This window comes from Bubalus kerabau, chromosome X (assembly GCF_029407905.1).
Source record: "Bubalus kerabau isolate K-KA32 ecotype Philippines breed swamp buffalo chromosome X, PCC_UOA_SB_1v2, whole genome shotgun sequence".
In the NCBI taxonomy this organism is placed as follows: domain Eukaryota; kingdom Metazoa; phylum Chordata; class Mammalia; order Artiodactyla; family Bovidae; genus Bubalus; species Bubalus kerabau.
In genome coordinates this window covers 52814646-52836563 of record NC_073647.1, presented here as the reverse complement: position 1 = coordinate 52836563, position 21918 = coordinate 52814646, and the positions used below count along the sequence as shown (strand labels likewise).

At 37.1% G+C, this 21918-nt stretch overlaps 1 protein-coding gene across 2 annotated transcripts in view; it reads right to left on the bottom strand.

Annotated features, from left to right (window-relative positions):
- Positions 1-21918, bottom strand: part of PCDH11X (protocadherin 11 X-linked) — a 758129-nt gene that overhangs the window by 312656 nt on the left and 423555 nt on the right. For both annotated transcript variants that reach the window (XM_055564753.1, XM_055564752.1), the window contains exon 4: positions 9770-9850. In XM_055564753.1, coding sequence (XP_055420728.1) covers positions 9770-9850 — 81 coding nt within the window. The remainder of the gene's footprint in view (positions 1-9769; positions 9851-21918) is intronic.

The following is a 21918-nucleotide window of genomic DNA, read 5'->3' as shown; positions in this document are numbered from 1 at the left end:
AAGCACACCTGATTAGCCAAGACAAACATTTTAGACAGAACAAAGGTAGATGATACCTAAGGCATGTTTTCCATGATTAAGTTCCACTTTTAAGGAGTTGCTGGAGTTGTTCATTTAATTAATTTCTTGTTGAAGTGCATGCATTAAATGCCTTCAAGGATCCAAAAAGTCTGCAATATTTTTGTATCATCCTTTCTCTATAAACATTCTTTACTACCATCTCTTTAGGGAATCAGGGAGGAGACATGCTATGCTGGTTAAGTGACCTCAGTGTTGCCTTCAAGTATCAGAAGCCTTAATAAGCACCACTGCCTCAAAAGAGTCAGCACAGTTGTGTGACTGATTATTCATCTTGCTTGAACTCTCAACATACTTTGATTAGATACTTCTTCAGGTTTCCTTTGGTCAATGGGGAAGAGAGGCTGGGGGCTGGGATGTAGAGGTGTTGCCATTCTTATTCCTTGCATCAGAACACTTGAGACACTCCCTTACAACAGCTCATTTTCTCTATGCACAAAGCACACCTTAAATTTACACACAGTTACATGTCAGTTGAGTTCAGTCTCTCAGTCCTGCCCAACTCTTTGCGACCCCATGGACTGTAGCCCACCAGGCTCCTCTTTCCATGGGATTCTCCAGGCAAGAATACTGGAGTAGGTTGCCATGTCCTCCTTCAGGGGATCTTCCCGACCCATGGATAGAACCCACGTCTCTTGCATCTCCTGCAGGCAGATTCTTTACGGCTAGTGCCACCTGGAGAGACCACATGTCAGTTACATATATCTCAATAAAACTGAAAAACAATGGTCCAAGAGTCCCACAGTTATCTTTCACGGTCCAAATACATGTGCATTAAAGAGGCAAGGCAGATCACTAAATCCACTATTTGTGTACCTTCAGTATTTATGCCCAGTAAGCAGGTTCCCATTCCTGTAAATCCACAGAGTACAAGAGTAGCTCACATATAAACAGATACTTTAGAAAGAATTCATCCCCAAAATGATTTTATGGAGTATGTCGAGAGATCACTCGATAGCACTGAGCAAATTACTTATAGTTGATTTTTCAAATGTAGCTTTAATTAGGATGTCAATTATTGAAGCCTCCAAGCATCAGAGTTCATTTGATCATGTTTCAGATTTAGCCTCATTACGAGGAACACTGATGGAATTCTCAAGAGCAGCAGTGATGATGAATAGAAAGTGAAAGACAGTTTTGCTTCTTGGGTCTCTTGTTCCATTATGTCTTACCATTTGACCTCTTGCCAAAGAAGGGCAGAGTTTAATTAGTTATTTTAGAGGCTAAGTAAACAGGTAAGAGTTGGACTGTGAAGAAAGCTGAGTGCCGAAGAATTGATGCTTTTGAACTGTGGTGTTGGAGAAGACTCTTTAGAATCCCTTGGACTGCAAGGAGATCCAACCAGTCCATTCTAAAGGAGGTCAGCCCTGGGATTTCTTTGGAAGGAATGATGCTAAAGCTGAAATTCAAGTACTTTGGCCACTTCATGCAAAGAGTTGACTCATTGGAAAAGACTCTGATGCTGGGAGGGGTTGGGGGCAGGAGGAAAAGGGGATGACAGAGGATGAGATGGCCGGATGGAATCATCGACTCGATGGACCTGAGTTTGAGTGAACTCTGGGAGTTGGTGATGGACAGGGAGGCCCGGCATGCTGTGATTCATGGGGTCACAAAGACTTGGACATGACTGAGTGACTGAACTGAACTGAACTGAATCTTCCTCTTTGGTGACTTTAAAACAAAAACGGAAACCACGTTGTGAAATGAAATAGGTTGAAAGACAGAGTAGCATGGACTTCTTGAGAATAAATGGATTAAGAAATAAACAATGTTGCATTAAATTAGAAAACACTGATCTGTGGCCTGGAGTTCAAACAGTCAAACTGTGTACACACACACAAAGTCACACACGTTCGTATATAAAATTAACTTTTATTGAATATTTACAATGTGCCAGACATTGTGCTAAGTAATTTACATAGGTTATGCATATAATCTACACCAATTTCTGATAAAAGAAATGTATTAGTATTGTCATGATAAACAATGAAAATAAAACTTAGAGCTATTAAACAGTTTGGCAAAGATTACATAACTAGTCTGTGGCAATGCTGATATTCAAACCCAGACTTTTCTGACTCCAACGTGCAAACTCTAATTCAATATGATGTATGACCTCATCTCCTGTATTGGCAGGTGGTTCTTTACCACTAGCACCACCTGGGAAGCCTCTTCAAGAAAAGTGTAGGTGAATACCAGTCCTTAAGTGGGGGAGAATATTTTGTCTCTCATTGGAGAACTCTTACAGAATTCAAGATACACTACTAGATATGGAGTCATGAGTTGAAATCCATCCTTGTTCTCAAAGAGCTAACATTATAGAGGGAGAATAAGATATGGGCACAAATATTTGAAATGTAAGCCTGTGTGTCATAAAAACCCTGAGGGGTACATACACAGTGCTATGGGAGCTCAGGGAATGGAGTGGACTCAGTCAACTGGGTGGACTGAAAAGCATTTCACATGGTACCTTAAAAAGATGAGTACTATGCCAATGGTTCAGCACAGGAGGAGATAAGGGAGAAACATTATTTGGAAGTGGAGAAATAGATACAAACAAATAGGTAGGGGGGATTAAGAAATTGAAGGAAGAGTAAAGACTCTATTTTGATTAGAAAATATGGTAGGCATTGAGCAATGAGCCAGAAAGAAAAGTGCAGAAAGACCAGAAAGAAAGTGTGGGTCAAAATATGGAAATATGGTTTCAACATTATTCTCTAAAATCATCCCACCCTCGCCTTCTCCCACAGAGTACAAAAATCTGTTCTTTACATCTGTGTCTCTTTTGCTGTCTTGTATATAGGGTCTTCATAACCATCTTTCTAAATTCCATATATATGCATTAATATACTATATTGGTGTTTTTCTTTCTGACTTACTTCACTCTGTATAATAGGCTCCAGTTTCATCTGCCTTATTAGACCTGATTCATGTGTTCGGGGAGGGAGGTGGGAGGGGTGTTTGGAATCAGGGGACACATGTACACTCATGTCAATGTATGGCAATATATGGCAAATTCATGTCAATGTATGGCAAAAACCACCATAATATTGTAAAGTAATTAGCCTCCAATTAAAATAAATTAATTAATTTAAAAGAACATGGAATCATGGGACTGTAACTAAACTTCATTCAGTAAGTAATGGGACGCAGTTGATTTTTAAAGTAAGAAACTCCATATGGACCTTCCAATCAGTATTGGAATTTAGGATGAAATGGAACAACAAACAGGTTCCAAGTAAGAAAAGGGGTCCGTCAAGGCTGTATATTGTCACCCTGTTTATTTAACTTATATGCAGAGTACATCATGAGAAATGCTGGACTGGAAGAAACACAAGCTGGAATCAAGATTGCTGGGAGAAATACCAATAACCTCAGATATGCAGATGACACCACCCTTATATGCAGAAAGTGAAGAGGAACTAAAAAGCCTCTTGATGAAAGTGAAAGTGGAGAGTGAAAAAGTTGGCTTAAACCTAAACATTCTGAAAGTGAAGATCATGGCATCCAGTCCCATCACTTCATGGGAAATAGATGGGGAAACAGGGGAAACAGTGTCAGACTTTATTTTTCTGGGCTCCAAAATCACTGAAGATGGTGATTGCAGCCATGAAATTAAAAGATGTTTACTCCTCGAAGGAAAGTTATGATCAATCTAGATAGCATATTCAAAAGCAGAGACATTACTTTGCCAACAAAGGTTCGTCTAGTCAAGGCTATGGTTTTTCCTGTGGTCTTGTATGGATGTGAGAGTTGGACTGTGAAGAAAGCTGAGCGCCGAAGAATTAATGCTTTTGAACTGCAGTGTTGGAGAAGACTCTTGAGAGTCCCTTGGACTGCAAGGAGATCCAGCCAGTCCATTCTGAAGGAGATCAGCCCTGGGATTTCTTTGGAAGGAATGATGCTAAAGCTGAAACTCCAGTACTTTGGCCACCTCATTCAAAGAGTTGACTCATTGGAAAAGACTCTGATGCTGGGCGGGATTGGGGGCAAGAGGAGAAGGGGACGACAGAGGATGAGATGGCTGGATGGTATCACTGACTCAATGGACATGAGTCTCAGTGAACTCCGGGAGTTGGTGATGGACAGGGAGGCCTGGTGTGCTGCGATTCATGGTGTCGCAAAGAGTCGGACACGACTGAGCGACTGATCTGATCTGAACACGGTAGTTCTTTGAGAATAGACAGGAGAAATCTAGTAGAGGGGAGAGGAATGGGAGTTTTACAACAGCATTCCAGGTGTGCTTTTGCAGCTTTATCGTAAAGAACATATAGATGAAATATATTTGGAAACTCACTTTGATAAATTCTAAGGTAACTCAAATCTGACCAAAGATCTTTTGTAGAAACCTCATGAGAGTTTCAATATGAGTATAAGTCTTCTGTTACCATACTCATTTTTCAATAATTTTAGTTAACAAAAAAACAGCTTTATATCACAGAGAAGGGCTGACAACTGCAGAGGGATCAAGATGGTCTACAGTGTTTGCTAATAGGAATTAGCAGCTGGAAATAGCAGCAGGGGAGAAGGACTAGCTACTGCAAAATCAAAGAAAACAGAAAACAAAAGAAAAAAAAAAATCTTTACTGTCAGAGGCATGTAAACTGCTAAATTGCTCTAGCATTGCTTCTCTGACATTTGGGCACTAACATAAAATGGAGCGATTTGACATTGTTGCATGTGAAACAGAATATATTCTAAACAAATAAGTCCTGGAATGACACATTTACTATTTAGATTATCTGTCAAATTCATGAGGTGAAGTACTTTCACATCACATTAAGGAATGTGATGTTCTATACGTTTTATAGATTATAAACATTATATGTTCTATGTATGTGTGTGTGTGTGTGTGTGTGTGTGTAAGCATGTGCATTAGTCACTTCAGTCATGTCCAACTCTTTGTGACCCTAAGGACTATAGCCTGCCAGGCTCCTCTGTCTATTGAATTTGCAAGGCAAGAATACTGGAATGGGTTCCCATGCCCTTCTCCAGGGGATCTTCCCCATCCAGGGATCGAACCTGCATCTCTCACATCTCCTGCATCAGCAGGTGAATTATTTACCACTAGCACCACCTGGGAAGCCCACATGTATACCCAGGGATCGAAGCTGGGTCTCCCGCACTGCAGGCAGATTCTTTACCATCTGAGCTATCAAGGAAGTATGTGTGTGTGTGTGTGTGTGTGTGTGTGTGTGTGTATACTTATGCTATATATATATATGTATACATATGCTATATATATATATATGTATATATAGCATAAGTGTGGCATAAACTGTTTCCAGTTTTTTTTCCACATTTATGGTAGAAATCAACAATTGGTCTAATGATTAGGTAATAAAATAGACCTAGAGATGAGATTTTGAAAGGTTTTTTTAAATTTTTTATTTTATGTTGGTGTGTAACCAGTTGACAATGTTGTGATCATTTCAGATAAACGGTGAAGAGACTCAGTCATACATACATGTGTATCCTTTATTTTTACTAATTTTTAACTTAGCTATAGATTATATCAGCAGGTGGATCAAAGTAACTTAGGGACCATATGCACTTGTTACTATGAACCTGTGCAAACTCAGCAGTGCTTCTTCTAATAGGATTTCTTTAATTTGCTTATGACAGTTTTAGATTAGATAAAAGGAAATCTCTTAAGCATATAATCTCTTGCTGATCTGAGAAAATAATATATAAACTGGAATTTTTCCTTCAGTATATCTGCTATGAAAATAAAGAGGCGTGAAAGTATGATGTCTCTGGCAATTATCTAGTTTTCCGTTATAAATACTTCTGAAGGTTGTTAGCCCACTGAACTGTACAAGGTGAAAACCAACTCTACATTGGCCCTGAAATTATCTGTGTCATATGTGGGAGTATTTTAAGATGCTCAATCATCTTACTACCTAAGGGCAGAGTGTTAAATACTAGGGCAGGCCATGCAAACCTAAGTGTCCATGCTTGCTATTGCCAGTTTCACTCAGTCAACTCATATACATGGAATTATCCCTAACTTCTTGCTTTACTTTCCAATTTGTAGATGGGATAGGAGAAAAATGAAAAGGAATTGAATATCTGGCTATTGAACATCTATTGTGTGCCTGCTTTAGAATCTACTGTGTTAACACTCATAGCAGTTCTATAAGAATGATATAAACATCCTCATATTGCAGGTGTGAAAACAAATTTAGATGCTTTATCACTGATTCCAAGCTTCACATATAGTAATGGAGAGCCATTGGCTGAAGTCTTACAATAAAGAGAACCCAATAATACGGTTGCCTAACCATGAATTACCAGCACTGCTTAAATATCTTTTCTACAGAATCCTTCCCACTAGTTCAGGATATCTGGCTTCTGAACGTTAGTCCAAGTTTATCATATTCTTCCTTGGGCATTATACCTTGCCTGCTGACAGTTCACTTTTAAGGATCATACCTTCACCCTGAATGGTGTCCCAAACTCTACACAACCTAATTTGATGTTTATTCCTTTCTCATATAGTCAACATTTAATTCCCAATATACTTTATTTATGACCTCACATGATAGAGTATACCAAGTGATGAGCTTTTAACATTGTGATCTCAGTATCATCAAAAAGTTTCATCTGTGATTATAAATACAATTTATTTTGCTTGGGAGGTAGACATTGCTAGAGGACTCATGTGCAAGCTAAGTCATAATCCAGATTCTGTGTAAAGAAATGATTAATATGATAAAAAGTATATTCATCCTTGATTTCTTTCTTATATATTGAAAATTGAGACTTTTTAATTCATAAAAATTACTATTATATATTTTTGGTCCATATTCATATTATACTTTAAAGCTTAATAGCCAGTGGATATTAACATCATAGTTATCAATTTTTAAAAACTGGTTGTCAATATTTTGTAGTCTAAGAGTTCCAGAAGAATGGTTCCCATCTTTTGCAGTGTGTATTCATCTGCTGTGGGTGTTTACAAGCCTTTTATCTGTGGACATGGCACAAATCTGCTATGCTGCTGATATTCACTAATATGCCATGGGAATCAGTCACATGTGGGTTGTGTCACATGTCAGGTCACATGTCAGTCACATGTCAGGTCACATGTGGGATGCATGTTTCACTGAAGAGGCATTCTCTATGAATGTAAGAATGGGAGGCAGTGTATGGTTGGGGGAAAATCATGAACTTTAGAATCAGAACATTAGAGTTTGAATCCCTCTAACACTCAAGCCTTACTCACATTATTCAACCTCTCTGAGCCCCAGTTTTCTCACTAAGAAAAGCAGATATTATAGCTGTACATCAACAAAGCTGCTGTAGGGACTGGAGAAAAAGCAGAAATTGCTGTGGAGCACCTAGCATGATGACTTTAGTAGTCATTTAAAAATAAAATCATTAATAATTAAAAGTAAAGTACTCATACCACTAAAGATCAAGGACAAAGGCTAAACTCCTAGGGCTCTAGTCACAGAACAAAGCTATTTTCCATATGTCTGAAAATAAAGCCTTATATATAATGTTACATCAAGGCATGTTGATTTATTTTTTCTTTATTTTTTACCAAGCTTCTTATTATGTCAAGACTAAAATCAGAAGTTGGCTTGGCATTTTAAGGCTTTCCACAAAATAACCCTTGAGGATGAAAATAAACCTCAAAAGTTCCCAGATTAAGCTTTGGGAAAATTTTGATCTCAGATCCTTGTATGATCATCATTAGCTTACATTCCCATAGAACATATACTTTATATCTACAACATAAAGGAATAATAACCAAAACAACAAAAAGCACCCTGAATTTCCAGCCAAAAGATAAGTGCTTTGGGCTTTGAGGAAAACATAAATTATGAAGTGTGTGGTTCAAAAAAAATTTTTTTTAATTAGTGTACATCTTAAAAGCATTATCAAAAACATCATCTGATATGAAACCAAGGTTGGCAATTAAAAGAAATTAGTGGTATGTACACTTTGGAAATTGTTCTGTGTTTTCATGACCCCAGTGAATTTTTTTCAAGATATTTTTGCTGCTAATGAAGAAACATAAGTGGCCCCACTGAGTAGACACATATTGAAATCAATACAAAATGCTACCTGAGTGTATTCTAACATTTCAGAATTCAATTATACACAGTCTAAGAAGGAAGTTTTCTTGAATTATTTATTTTTTTTTTCCTTGCAAGAGAAGCAAAGACACCAGTATTGACCTGAGCACCTAAACTTTCCTTTCGTGTTATTTTATTTCAAAACAAAACACAAAAATCAGTGTCATAGGCCATTTAAAATATGAAGGAATTGTAAGAGTTTATTTTACTTTATGAAAACTGATTTATCAAAGCCCTGTGGATTTCCTAACCATGCTGTGGTAAAATGTAAGATTAGTGTAGCAATTCCTTCATCAAATGGATTTACTTTGACCATATCGACTTAGTGATCCTGTTAGCCACTATTTCAAGATTACAAGGTAATTCTTTAAAACCATGGGTATTCTCACATTCTGTCATTGTTAATTAGCCTTTCTCATCCTGCAGAAAGATTTTCATTAAAGATTATCATTGTAGATTTAATATTTCTAAAAATTGCCTTTTTCTGATTATTTTTAAAACCTCATATTCTTTATAATCCATGTCTTTATTGTTCTTTTATTTTCACTCTAGCATCATAAAGGGGTCATCTTTATCATATGCAAATACATGCAGGTGTTCTAGCTGAATAGAAAACTATGCTAGTTTAACACTAGAAAGAGACTCCTTTTAAAATATCTCTTGCCCTAGGGACCACCTTCCATTATCACTGTTCATTCCTGGTGAGAAATTATTAAGCAGTTGTTACAAAGATAAGCTTTAGAGCCAGACCCAGGAAATCTGCAATCTGTCTTTGGTACTTTCCAGCATCTCTTAGTGCTTCAACTTCCTCATCTACAAAATAGAGTTAATGATAATAGGCTTAATAATAGCTATAAGTTTGTAATGAGAATTAAATGAGTCAATGTTGTAACTGTTTAAAAGGCTACCTGCTATGTAGTAACTTTTATATAGATTTTGTGAAATAAAATAAATATATTCCATTGCTACATATGACTTTCTTTGTCTTTCCAAAGTAAAAATGTGTACATAAGATGTTATGGAATAACTCAAATGAACTTTTTGGCTATCCTAACACTTTTTATTATTCCCCTGTACCACTTTACAGAGTTTGCACTATTTTATTTACTGTCTGTGTCAGAGGTCATTTGTGTTATTTGTGGGAGACTTGAGTCACTAGCTGTGGGTGTGAAGGTTTGCCTGGAGAATCCCATGGACAGAGGAGACTGGCAGGCTACAGCCCATAGGGTCACAGAGTCGAACACAACTGAACATGCACGCATATACACCTTAAACTTAAGTAATACTACAAAACAGTGGTTCTCGATTTCTGTTGTTGTTCTTCCACTACCTTGTGACTAGACTTAAACATCGGTGAAACAATCATTTAGAATATACTTTTTGGGTGATGCTTGCATCTGATGTAACAAATAAACTACTTCCACTATTATTATCGAACCACACTAGGAAGAAATAGGTAATTACAGTCATATTTTCACACGAGTCGAGGGCAAAGTCACCTAAAGAAATTTCAAAGACCATATATTGAGAAATATAACAAGAATTTTTTTGTATATAAATTCATAAAAATCAGTTAAAGGGAAACATTGTGTTTCCTTTCAAACCTGTGATTGGGGATGAGTCCAGATCTCCACAGTAGTTGTTTCTTTCATGGGTGTGTGAGATCGTACAACTTCCTTCATTGGCTTTAAAGAAGGAAAAAACAGAAGTATTCGATAAATGATTTGTTAAAAGTGAAAAACATAGTACATTGCACACAAGCATCAAACACAGGTAAGTAAAAGAGTGCCTGAGTAAATATCTCTTTCCAGATATTGCAGTTATTGAGAATTTACAGCGTAACAAGTACAGTTCTAGGTAAGGGAATAAACAAGAGAAAAAAGAATTCTTTTTCTCATAAAGCTTATATACCAGTGTTACATTTAAGAGTTCCATTAAACATATGAATAGGATTGTGGAGGGCGAATTTTAAATATTTAAATGGATGAAATTTAAGCTGCAGACACTTTCAGTCCAATGCTTTTACAACTCAATGGCTTCAATAACTTGTGTTTGCAAATTTACAGTGTCTGAAATTAAAATCTATCCTGGGAGTGCCACCACATCACAAAGTTGCTATTTATCATAAGAAGATATTTAATAGTTCATATAAGTGCCAAGAAATTTATGAATTGGTACACAGATACTAGCATACCAACCCAGAATAATTATCATGATCTTGAAAAGACATTTTATATATACTTTATTTTTCTCAAGACAGAGAGCATATTCTCTGCTTTAATAATGCTGAATATATTTAGAAAAGGCAGAGGAACCAGAGATGAAATTGCCAACATCTGCTGTATCATTGAAAAATTGAGATGGTTCCAGAAAAACATTTACTTTTGCTTTATTGACTAGGACAAAACCTTTGACTATATGGATGACAAAAAACTGTGGAAAATTCTTAAAGAGATGGGAATACCAAACCTCCTCCCTTGCCACCTGAGAAATCTGTATGCAGGTCAAGAATCAACAGTTAGAACTGGACATGGATCAACACACTGGCTTCAAATAGGGAAAGGAGTATGTCAAGGCTGTATATTGTCACCCTGCTTATTTAACTTATATGCAGAGTTCATCATGAGAAATGCCAGGTTGGATGAAGCACAAGCAAGAATCAAGATTGCCATGAGAAATATCAATAACCTCAGATATGCAGATGACACCACACTTATGGCAGAAAGCAAAGAAGAACTAAAGAGCTTCTTGATGAAAGTGAAAGAGGATAATGAAAAACCTGGCTTAAAACTCAACATTCAGAAAACTAAGATCATTGCATCTGCTCCCATCACTTCATGGCAAATAGATGGGGAAACAATGGAAACAGTGAGAAACTTTATTTTCCTGGCCTCCAAAATCACTGCAGATGGTGACTGCAGCCATGAAATGAAAAGACGCTTGCTCCAAGAAGAAAAGCTGTGACCAACCTAGACAGCATATTAAAAAGCAGAGGCATTACTTTGCAAACAAAAGTCCGTCTAGTCAAAGCTATGGTTTTAACATGTATGAATGTAAGAGTTGGACTATAAAGAAAGCTGAACATCAAAGAATTGATGCTTTTGAACTGTGGTGTTGGAGAAGACTCTTGACAGTCCCTTGGACTGCAAGGAGATCCAACCAGTCCATCCTAAAGGAAATCAGTCCTGAAAATTCATTGGAAGGACTGATGCTGAAGCTGAAACTCCAATAATTTGGCCATCTGATGTGAAGAGCTGGCTCATTTGAAAATACCCTGATGCTGGGAAATATTGAAGCTGGAGGAGAAGGGGAAGACAGAGGATGAGATGGTTGGATGGGCATCACCGATGTGGTGGAGATGAGATTGAGTAGGCTCTGGAAGTTGGTGATGGATAGGGAAGCCTGGCCTGCTGCAGTCCACAGGGTCACAAAGATTTGAACACGACTGAATGACTTAACTGACTGACTATATTTTCTATATGTGTGAATTTAGTATATGGGATAAAGGGTTTGGAACATCACATTTTTAAGGTTTGGTTGAGCAAGAATTATTATGCTTTCATTTAAATGCAAATTGTGTTTATTCTGCAATGACACTATAGCTGTGACAAAAAGAATTCAATATGCATTTATATTACCAGGCTAAGCACTTATCACAACATTCCAATTCACAGGAAAGCAACAGAAGAATTAGGAATTTAAAATGAAACATATCATCTTAGAATTTCATCACAAAAATAAATAAAAATGAGTGACAAAAATCAGTTTCTGAAAGATTCATTTGTTAGCCAATCAGAGAGAACCACTTACTGATGTGAGTTATTAAATCAGGCTTGCTTAGATAACCAAAGAAACAGGTCTAGAAAACATAAACTTAAGATTATTAGCATTTCACCACATAGAGAGTAACATCAATGGTGATTTTTTTTTTTTTTTTAGGCAAATGATATTGGGTAGTTTTCCTTGTCTTCTTCATGAGTTAACAGATCCTACCAACAACTTTTAATTATTGATACTTACTTGAGGAAGCAATAACAAGTTTGAAGTGACTGAAGAATGAATTGTGTAGAACAGAATAGACAATATTTTCAAAGAATTTGACAAAACCTGATCTGGAATCTGCTAAGGTGTCTTGCAATTAATAGTGGATAAGATAAATGTGGCAAAGAAAAAAGTTTAACTGGACAAATATACAAGACTTGGGAAAATGTAAGGTGTTCAAAGCCTATGTTTATTGTACTAATATACATCAGCAGGTGTTTTGTGCAAAATATTTGAGTGTATCATGTGTTATTGAACTAGGAGTGTCAATAGTGAACTTTATTCACTACTGATAATGGAACCATATTCATTCTGTGAACTTTCATCTAAACAGCAAGCTGAATATTCTTACTTGCCCTACCATATAAGTAGTTAGAATATAAATTGACTTATAAGTGGCAAAGGTTTATTTTTGAGCTCAAAGTCAAGACTGAAATTTTGCTGAATTGGAAGTTCCCTTGACCACTATTATTGAATACTGACTCACTCTGGCAGTTAGTTTTTATTGCAAACTTGATAATGTCTCAATAAATCAGTCTAAAATTGTAAGGTTAATGAGTGCTTATATGCAAAACTTACACTACAGTAAAATCATTTTGATGACAATCAAAATTTTGAATCACAAGTAATGGTAAGTTACTATATACACTCCAGTCCTCTAGAAGTTCAAATAAGCAAAATCTCCATCTGTGCACACACACAAATTTGCAATGGGTTGAAGTAAATATGGAATTAAGGAGCCTTTACCTAACTGTCAATTATAAATGTTTAATCTTTGGGACTTCCCTTGTGGTCTAGTGGTTGAGAATCCACCTTCCAATGCAGGGGACTTAGGTTCAATCCCTGGTCAGGAAACTAGGATCGCATATGCCATGGAGCAGCTAAGCCTGTGCACCGCAACTACTGTACTTGTGCACCACAACTAGAGAACTCATATGCCACAACATAAGATCCCTTGTGGTGTAACTAAGACCTAACTCAGACAAATAAATAAATATTTTTTTTAAAAAAGAAATGATTAATCTTCAATATAATCACACTAAATGGCTGCTGCTGCTGCAGCTAAGTCACTTCAGTCAAGTCAGACTAAAGGGCAGATATGAAGGAAAAATCTAATAGAATTTTTCACATGCCTTCTAAAGATAGATATGTTGAGTTAAAACTATTTGTTTCTGGACTGATATCAGTATTTGGCAGTACCTATCTGTGTGAAAAGACATTTTCCAAGATCAGATACACAAGTCCATTAATTAGTAGTTCTCTGCTACATGAAACTTTGTACTCATTACACTTGATGATGTAAATAGCATCAGTTGAAATTTTATGGGAATTTGGTTTCTCTTTTGTTATATATAAAACTTCCTGAAACTGAGCAGGGCCTTGTGGGGCTCCTGGACACTAAAGTCTTTCTATTTTCCCTGTTTCTTGTTTGTAGGAAATAGGCTTCATCCAGGCTCCATGACCATCCCTAGTTCCAAAGGGCATGTTCAAACTGTTGCTAATCAGGGAAAGGAAAGGATAGGAGAAAAAGGAGGAGCAGTTAAGAAACAATAGTGCAACCTTGGGGCAGGGTCCTGGTTCCTCCTCAAGGGATTATATATAACAATATTTTTGAGTTCTTCTACTGGAACTAAGATCCCAACCAAATGGAAGATGTTAACTATTTGATGAAACATTCTTCATTCCAGAGAAAAAGTCAGAGTTTGATAACCTTGAGAAACACAGAAGCCCCTCATAAGACCACATGATGCCAGGTGATCTGTATATTGAAGGAATGCAGACCCTGCATGCACCCTGATCCTTTTCAGCAGCCTTGCTCCTTGAACCATTACTAAAAAACTCATCACAAGCTCCCTTGGAAATGGACACACAGTTTTGAGTTCATTAGCCCACTGTGGCCTCTTTTGCCTGCAATGGCATTCTTTGCCTGGCAAGGCAATAAAGCTATTCTTCTCTACTTCACCCTTTACAGAAAAAGTTTGCTGACCTCTGATCTAGAGGAAAAGAAAAGAAACACTAGTAACTATAATTGATGAACAAGTCTATGAAATAAATGCAACCCCTAGAAGCAGAGGGTAAAGAGGAGAGTTTTTCTGGTAATTTAGTCTAAGTTAGGGAAATCCAAGATGTGTTCTATATGATGGAAGATGTAACTGAATGATGGGACAAATATATGGGAAAGTGAATTAAGCACATACTCCTGATGGACTTGTAAAGTCAACTGGTGATTTTATAGGGGCTTCCCTGGTGGCCCAGATGGTAAAGAATCTGCCTGCAATGCAGGAGACCCAAGGTTTGATCCCTGGGTTGGTCAGATCCCCTGGAGAAGGGAATGGCTACTTACTCTAGTATTCTTGCCTGGAGAATTCCATGGACAGTGGAGCCTGGTGGGTTACAGTCCATGGGGTTGCAAAGAGTCAGACACAAGCAAGTGACTTTCACTTTCATGTTTTCATTATACACTAAAAAAAGCAGAAATACTCAAATGTATTTGAGCAAAGTGTTCTGTGCCATAGGAGTTTCTAGGCAGATTTTTGCTCAGATCTCAGATTTAGCTTTATTATTAAACCAAGTCTACTAGTGTTACATTTCCCATGCACATTTTAACCATTTGCTTTTAACATTTTCTGTCAATTGTAAGCAGTTTTATGTCTGTCTGTGGAGCTATTTGTTAAATGTATCATGCCACATTGTAGATGAGCAAAATGCCACCCTAATATATATTTTTGACATGAGGATTAATTTAGGCTGATTATTTTTAAGTAACAGAGAGCTCAGGAAGTTTTTCCTTTTCCTTTCCCCTTAAATTCCTAAAAGAATTTAGATAAAGGGCTTATTCCCAGAACAGAGCTAACACTAGAGATATTTGCAAAGAATATAAGCATGATGAGATGGGGGAAACTAAGCAGGGCCTCTGTGTCCCACCCTCTCTGCAGGGTCCAGGGAATATTTGTTTACCAAAGATTTGCTTTTCTATCTCCATCTGAATTGCCTTCCTCAGCTTCAAAGTCCCAAATCACTACCCCCAAGATCCTTCTCTGTGTAGAGCTGAAGATGATATTTAAGGTGAGACTGACAGCCATTTTGGTGAGTAACTCAGTTTCCCTCAGTTCAGTTCAGTTCAGTTCAGTCGTTCAGTCGTGTCCGACTCTTTGCGACCCCATGAATCGCAGCACGCCAGGCCTCCCTGTCCATCACCAACTCCCGGAGTTCACTCAAACTCATGTCCATCGAGTCGGTGATGCCATCCAGCCATCTTATCCTCTGTCATCCCCTTTTTCTCCTGTCCCCAATCCCTCCCAGCATCAGAGTCTTTTCCAACGATTCAACTCTTCACATGAGGTGGCCAAAGTACTGGAGTTTCAGCTTTAGCATCATTCCTTCCAAAGAACACCCAGGGCTGATCTCCTTTAGAATGGACTGCTTGGATCTCCTTGCAGTCCAAGGGACTCTCAGGAGTCTTCTAGGTCTCTCCTATGTATGCATGTTATTCAATTTTTGTTTGATTTTTGCCTGTTAATTTGTCTCATGTCAATTTAATTCTTAGACCAGTGAGAAGAACTTAGAAAGATAGAGTAAAATTTTTTCCTCTCTGTGCTGTGCTTAGTCACTCAGTCATGTCCGATTCTTTGCAACTCCATGGACAGTAGCCCACCAGGCTCCTCTGTCTATGGGGATTTTTCAGGCAAGAATACTAGAGTGAGTTGTCATGCCCTCCTCCAGGGGATCTTCCCAACCCAGGGATTGAACCCAGGTCTCCAGTGTTGCAGGCAGATTCTTTACCATCTGGCCCAACAGGGAAGCTCATTTCCTCTCTGACAACATTCAAATGTTCACTGAACTATATAAGGATGGTATTTTAGGTGGTCAAATACTTAAAGCTATGCGTATGTATCTTTTCCACTTAAATTTGGCAATTAAACATCTCCATTGTATAATATGCTTCAATATTCAAACATTAAGAAAAATCTATTGAAGTTTGTTTTGTACAAAAATAACAAATTAAAGTTAAAATAATACTCCCACCCCTAAAAATGTTCTTCCATTACCCCTCCCCCTTCTACCAAGACCCACAGTTTTAATTCTAGTAACTAGGAAATAGTCTAATAAAATAGCTCTAACATACAGAACTGCTGAGCATTAACTACAATAAAAGTGAGAGAAATGGCAGTTCTAGGATTAATACTGATCAAAAATATGTATTTTACTTTTTTAAAAAAATGAAATATGGTTCATCATTGACATCTAAAAATTAATATGCTGATCTACATTTCTGTTCCCTTACATGTACCATATACTGAACCAAACTGCATTTTCCCTTTTATGGAATCAGATGTCAAGTAAAGAGTAAAGTGCTTTATAATAATCACTATCTTTAAAGATTTAAGCCTCATTTTAATCCAGTTCATGTTAAGAGAGTGCTCAATAGTAAAAAGTGAGAAGTATGTCTTACCATTGAGCTTAAAGAGTTTTGAGAAGTGTCACTGGCATTATTGCTAAAAGTACAAAAATAATACTTTCAAGAGAAGGATGGATATATATTGGATCTCCTTATCATTCTTGAGTCAGATATTACTAGTTCATAGTTTAGACATTGGAAAGGAATTCAATGTTATTTTAAAATGTATTAAATCCTTAAACACTAACATTTCACCCATGATGTTCTGTTGGTCTAATAAAATAGTCATATGCGAAAGAAAAAAAAAAGTTCATTTATCTTATTTCACCTTTCAGAATCCAGAAATTTTATAGCTTAAAAATTTATCTATAGTTTGCTTGAATGATTTTACCTACAAATGTGGGAAGAGTCCAGATAATAAAAAGTATTGATTCAGTGTAAATGACCAAAACTCTATTAAATCTCCCCCAATTTGAGGGGGGGGGCAGGTCTGAGGCAAGAAGTAAGGAAATTTCAGCCAAATTTCTATTCACAGAAATGTGAATTGTAGCTCATAATATATACAATGATATAGTTTCTGTGATTGTCAGGAACATATTTTCAGCTGCCACAGGATTTACTCTTTCAAAAAATAATGGGAGACTGTTACACGTGACCTACAAGAGTAAAATTCACTTCCCCAACTGTAAGGGGACAACAGAGGTTGAGATGGTTGGATGGCATCACTGACTTGATGGACATGAGTTTAAGCAAGCCCTGGGAGTTGGTGATGGCCAGGGAGGCCCGGTGTGCTGCAGTCCATGGGGTCACAAGAATCGGACACAACTGAGAGACTGAACTGAACTCGACTGTAGGTGCCTTGCCAAAAAAAAAAAAGGCTTATGAAGCAACATGATTTGATTGAACTCTCTCAATACAGCAAGACCTTCTAACTCTTCTCGAATATTTTCCTAACAGTGTCACACAGAAGCTGAGCTTCAGGGTCTTAACATATTGACTGCATACCTTCCCTTGACTAATCCCAAATTACTGGACCATGCAAACCCAGACTAATTTTGTGATCAGTTTAAGGTGAAATGTGGAATGCATACCTTATTCTCCCTGTTAAAAAAATTTATTGCCACTTAAATCTAATTGTTAGGGGAAGCACACTGACTGAAACCACCCACCCTGGCCAGGCACCATAGTAACCATTTGCATGAGTTGTTTTATGACAGGAGATCCTGATATGAATACAGAACTAATAAGCCACCACCAACTGGAAGAGTTCGGGAAAGGTCGAAAGGAGACACCTCACGTCCATCAACTTCCCAGAATCCCTCTCACTAGCATCCATCTTGGCTGAGTGATGCATGCACCACCAGGAAAGACTCTGAATTAGAATGATTGGCCAAAGACCACCCAGAATCTAATCCCATCACCATAAAACCCGAGACTGTGAGCCATGTGGCAGAGCAGTTCTCCTGGGTTCCCTTACCCTACTGCTCTCCACCCAGGTGCCCTTTCCCAATAAAATCTCTTGCTTTGTCAGCACATGTGTCTCCTTGGACAATTCATTTCTGAGGGTTAGCCAAGAGCCCAGTTTCGGGCCCTGGAAGGGGTCCCCCTTCCTGCAACATAATGATAAAATCATAGTTAAAATAAGATCATGATATCTCTGACTAGAGTCTCAACATTATATTATTGTTTCAAAATCTAACAAAAAGAGAATCCGGAGGAGCTTCAGTGATTCAGCAATTACATTTCTTTCTCAAATATAGCTGGTTTCCCATTAGAAATGCAAGTATGTTTCCATTTTCTTGGTAATCATACACACTCCAGGAATCTCAAATTTTGCAGAAAAGTGGCATTCTAAATTGTCACAACCATCCCTTTATTTAACTACCAAAGACTACAAGTGAATTTAACTCATAGATTATTGTTATTTTATTGCCGTATATTTGACATATTGACAGATTAGGGGGAAAAAGTCTCCTCAAACTATCATATGAGACAATTTTAGGAGAGTTTTATGTAATACCTACCACAAAGATATATGCCTAAAGAAATGTAAGGTTGCAGGTGATGTTTCTAGAGATAACATTTACAAAAATGTTCCCTCCTTCTCATTTACTTCTTTAAAAGAAATCAAAATCCTTACTATGGAAATAATATCCATCAAAACTGTGGCAACATTTACAAATATGAACTGTAATTTGATCCCTATTTTTGCCCATGATATGTTTAGTTGAAGGATTTTGTGTTAAAATCCTTGGCAAAATATCAACTTTCAACTTTTGTAATAAATCACAGGGAACATTTTTCAATGATAGAGAATACACTCCAGAAAGTTCCTGAAAATTCCTTAGTTAATTCCTACTCTCTTTAAAGTTTCTTAAGGTCCTTCTGCATGTTTTTCTGTCTCACAATTAGCAAAGTGGTAGGCAATGTATACCTGTGGTGGATTCATTTTGATATTTGGCAAAACTAATACAATTATGTAAAGTTTAAAAATAAAAATAAATAAATAAATAAATAAAAAGAATTAACATCTACTCAACAACACAGTGTTATAATGGAAAAGGCAGGGCTATTGGAATCTGCTTCTGTCTCTACCTCCTACTAGTTTTACGAACTCTGTCAAATTAAAGATGACTATCAGTTTCATTATCTGTGAAATGAGTATAATATGAGCCTCTTAGGATCATTGTATTATACCAAGTTACTATAGTAAAGTGCCTGGCATTTTACAAGTATCTGATTCACTTGAATTTATGGATATATCTTCCCTAATCACATGAAGTGGAAACCATCTAAAGCCATCCACCATGCGGTTCTCTCTCTCCCCCTCCCTCTTCTTCCCTCTTTTTACCCCAACATTTTTGAAACTACTAATTCCAATTACTTACAAAAGGTTCTTGCATATTTGAAAAATTAAAATTACAAACCACTACAATAAACAGCACAGTAATATGATGATGAAGGTAGAGGGCAAAAGAAAGGCAGACATTATTCTCTACTTTTTGAAATTATTGTATAGCCTCTAATTGGGAGAAAAAAACAGGTTTTTGATTATAGATAAATTCTATTATTTTGATTTTAGATAAATTTTTGATTATATATAAATTTTTTGATTATAGATAAATTCCTCTTAGCACCAAAAAAATAAATTATTTGTGAATTTAGTTGGTGTTTCCAAAAAAGTTGGTTTATAGAGCCAGAGATTTGTGAAATCTTCAGAGTCTGAGAGCCAACATTAATCATGTTTATGAATGTCTAAAGATAAATAAAGCCAAATTGATGATTTAAAATTTTTCAGTGAATTGACTAATTAAAATGTTATAGAATGTGTGTAAATTTGCTGAAATTTCAATGAAAAAATTTTTTTGGATTTAGGCACGAAAGAGAGAGTTTAGATTGAAATTTAAAGATGGAGTTTGATACTTGGTATTCATTTAAATTTTTGAAGTTTACTTAAAATATTGTTCCCAAAAGTACTGAATCAATTATACACTTGAAGAAATATAACAAATTAAATTTTACCTAATAAGTTATACAGAGTAAAGCCTTCCCATATAAACTCACAGACTAAATTTATACCACATTTTTGGGCAAGGAAGTAAGGCCATAAAATACACAATTTACTATGTTTCCTTTCCACATGGTAATTGGGACACATTTGTCAGAGTTAAAAAGTTATGAAAACCTATATTTATCCACATTCTGGTATAGATAGAATATTGTGGTTCTGGAACACTTTATGTCCTACTATTAACTCTTCTTTATTGTTTGGATTTTTTTTTCTCTCTTTTTTACTTGCTAGCTGGTTTTAAGAGACATGTATACCTGTGGCGGATTCATTTTGATATTTGGCAAAACTAATACAATTATGTAAAGTTTAAAAATAAAATAAAATTTAAAAAAAAAAAGAGAGACATTGGTTTCTCAAAGGAAAGCACACATTTGTTAGTGGTAGATGGAATGGTGTAGAAAGATTTACCAGGTTCAGTTCATATCAGTTCAGTTGCTCAGTTGTGTATGACTCGTTGAGACCCCATGGACTGCAGCACATCAGGCTTCCCTGTCCATCACCAACTCGCAGAGCTTGCTCAAACTCATGTCTATTGAGTTGGTGATGTCATCCAACCATCTCATCCTCTGTTGTCCCCTTCTCCTCCCGCCTTCAATCTGTCCAAGCATCAGGGTCTTTTCCAATGAGTCAGTTCTTCACATCAGGTGGCCAAAATATTGGAGTTTCAGCTTCAGCATCAGTCCTTCCAATGAATATTCAGCACGGATTTCCTTTAGGATGGACTGGTTGGATCTCCTTGCACTCCAAGGTACTCTCAAGTCTTCTCCAACACCACACTTCAATAGCATCAGTTCTTCAGTGCTCAGCTTTCTTTAAGGTTCAATTCTCACATCAATACATGATTACTGGAAAAACCATAGCTATGACCAGAGGGACATTTGTTGGCAAAGTAAAGTCTCTGCTTTTTAACATGCTGTCTAGGTTGGTCACCTCTTTTCTTCCAAGGAACAAGTATCTTTTCATTTCATGGCGGCAGTTACCATCTGCAGTGATTTTGGAGCCCCCCAAAAATAGTTTCACTGTTCCCATCATTTTGCCATCTATTTGTCATGAAGTGATGTCATGAAGATCATGAAGTGTCATGATCTTAGTTTTCTGAATGTTGAGTTTTAAGCCAACTTTTTCACTCTCCTCTTTCACTTTGCTATGCTGTTTCCAGTGGTCATATATGGATGTGAGAGTTGAACTATAAAGAAAGCTGAGCACCGAATAATTGATGCTTTTGAACTGTGGTTTTGGAGAAGACTTTTGAGACTCCCTTGGACTGCAGGAAGATCCAACCAGTCCATCCTAAAGGAGATCAGTCCTGGGTGTTCATTGGAAGAACTGATGTTAAAGCTGAAACTCCAATAGTTTGGCCACCTGATGTGAAGAGTTATCTTATTGGAAAAGACCCTGATGCTGAGAAAGATTGAGTGCAGTAGGAGAAGGGGAGGACAGAGGATGAGATGGTTGGATGGCATCACTGACTCGATGGGTATGGGTTTGGGTGGACTCCATGAGTTGGTGATGGACAGGGAAGCCTGACGTGCTGCAGTTCATGGGGTCACAAAGAGTCAGACACGACTGAGCGACTGAACTAAACTAAACTGAACTTTCATCAAGAGACTTTTTAGTTCTTCCTCACTTTCTGCCATAAGGGTGATGTCATATATGTATCTGAGGTAATTGGTAGTTCTCCTGGAAATCTTGATTCCAGCCTGTGCTTCATCCAGCCCAGCATTTCACATTGTGTATTCTGC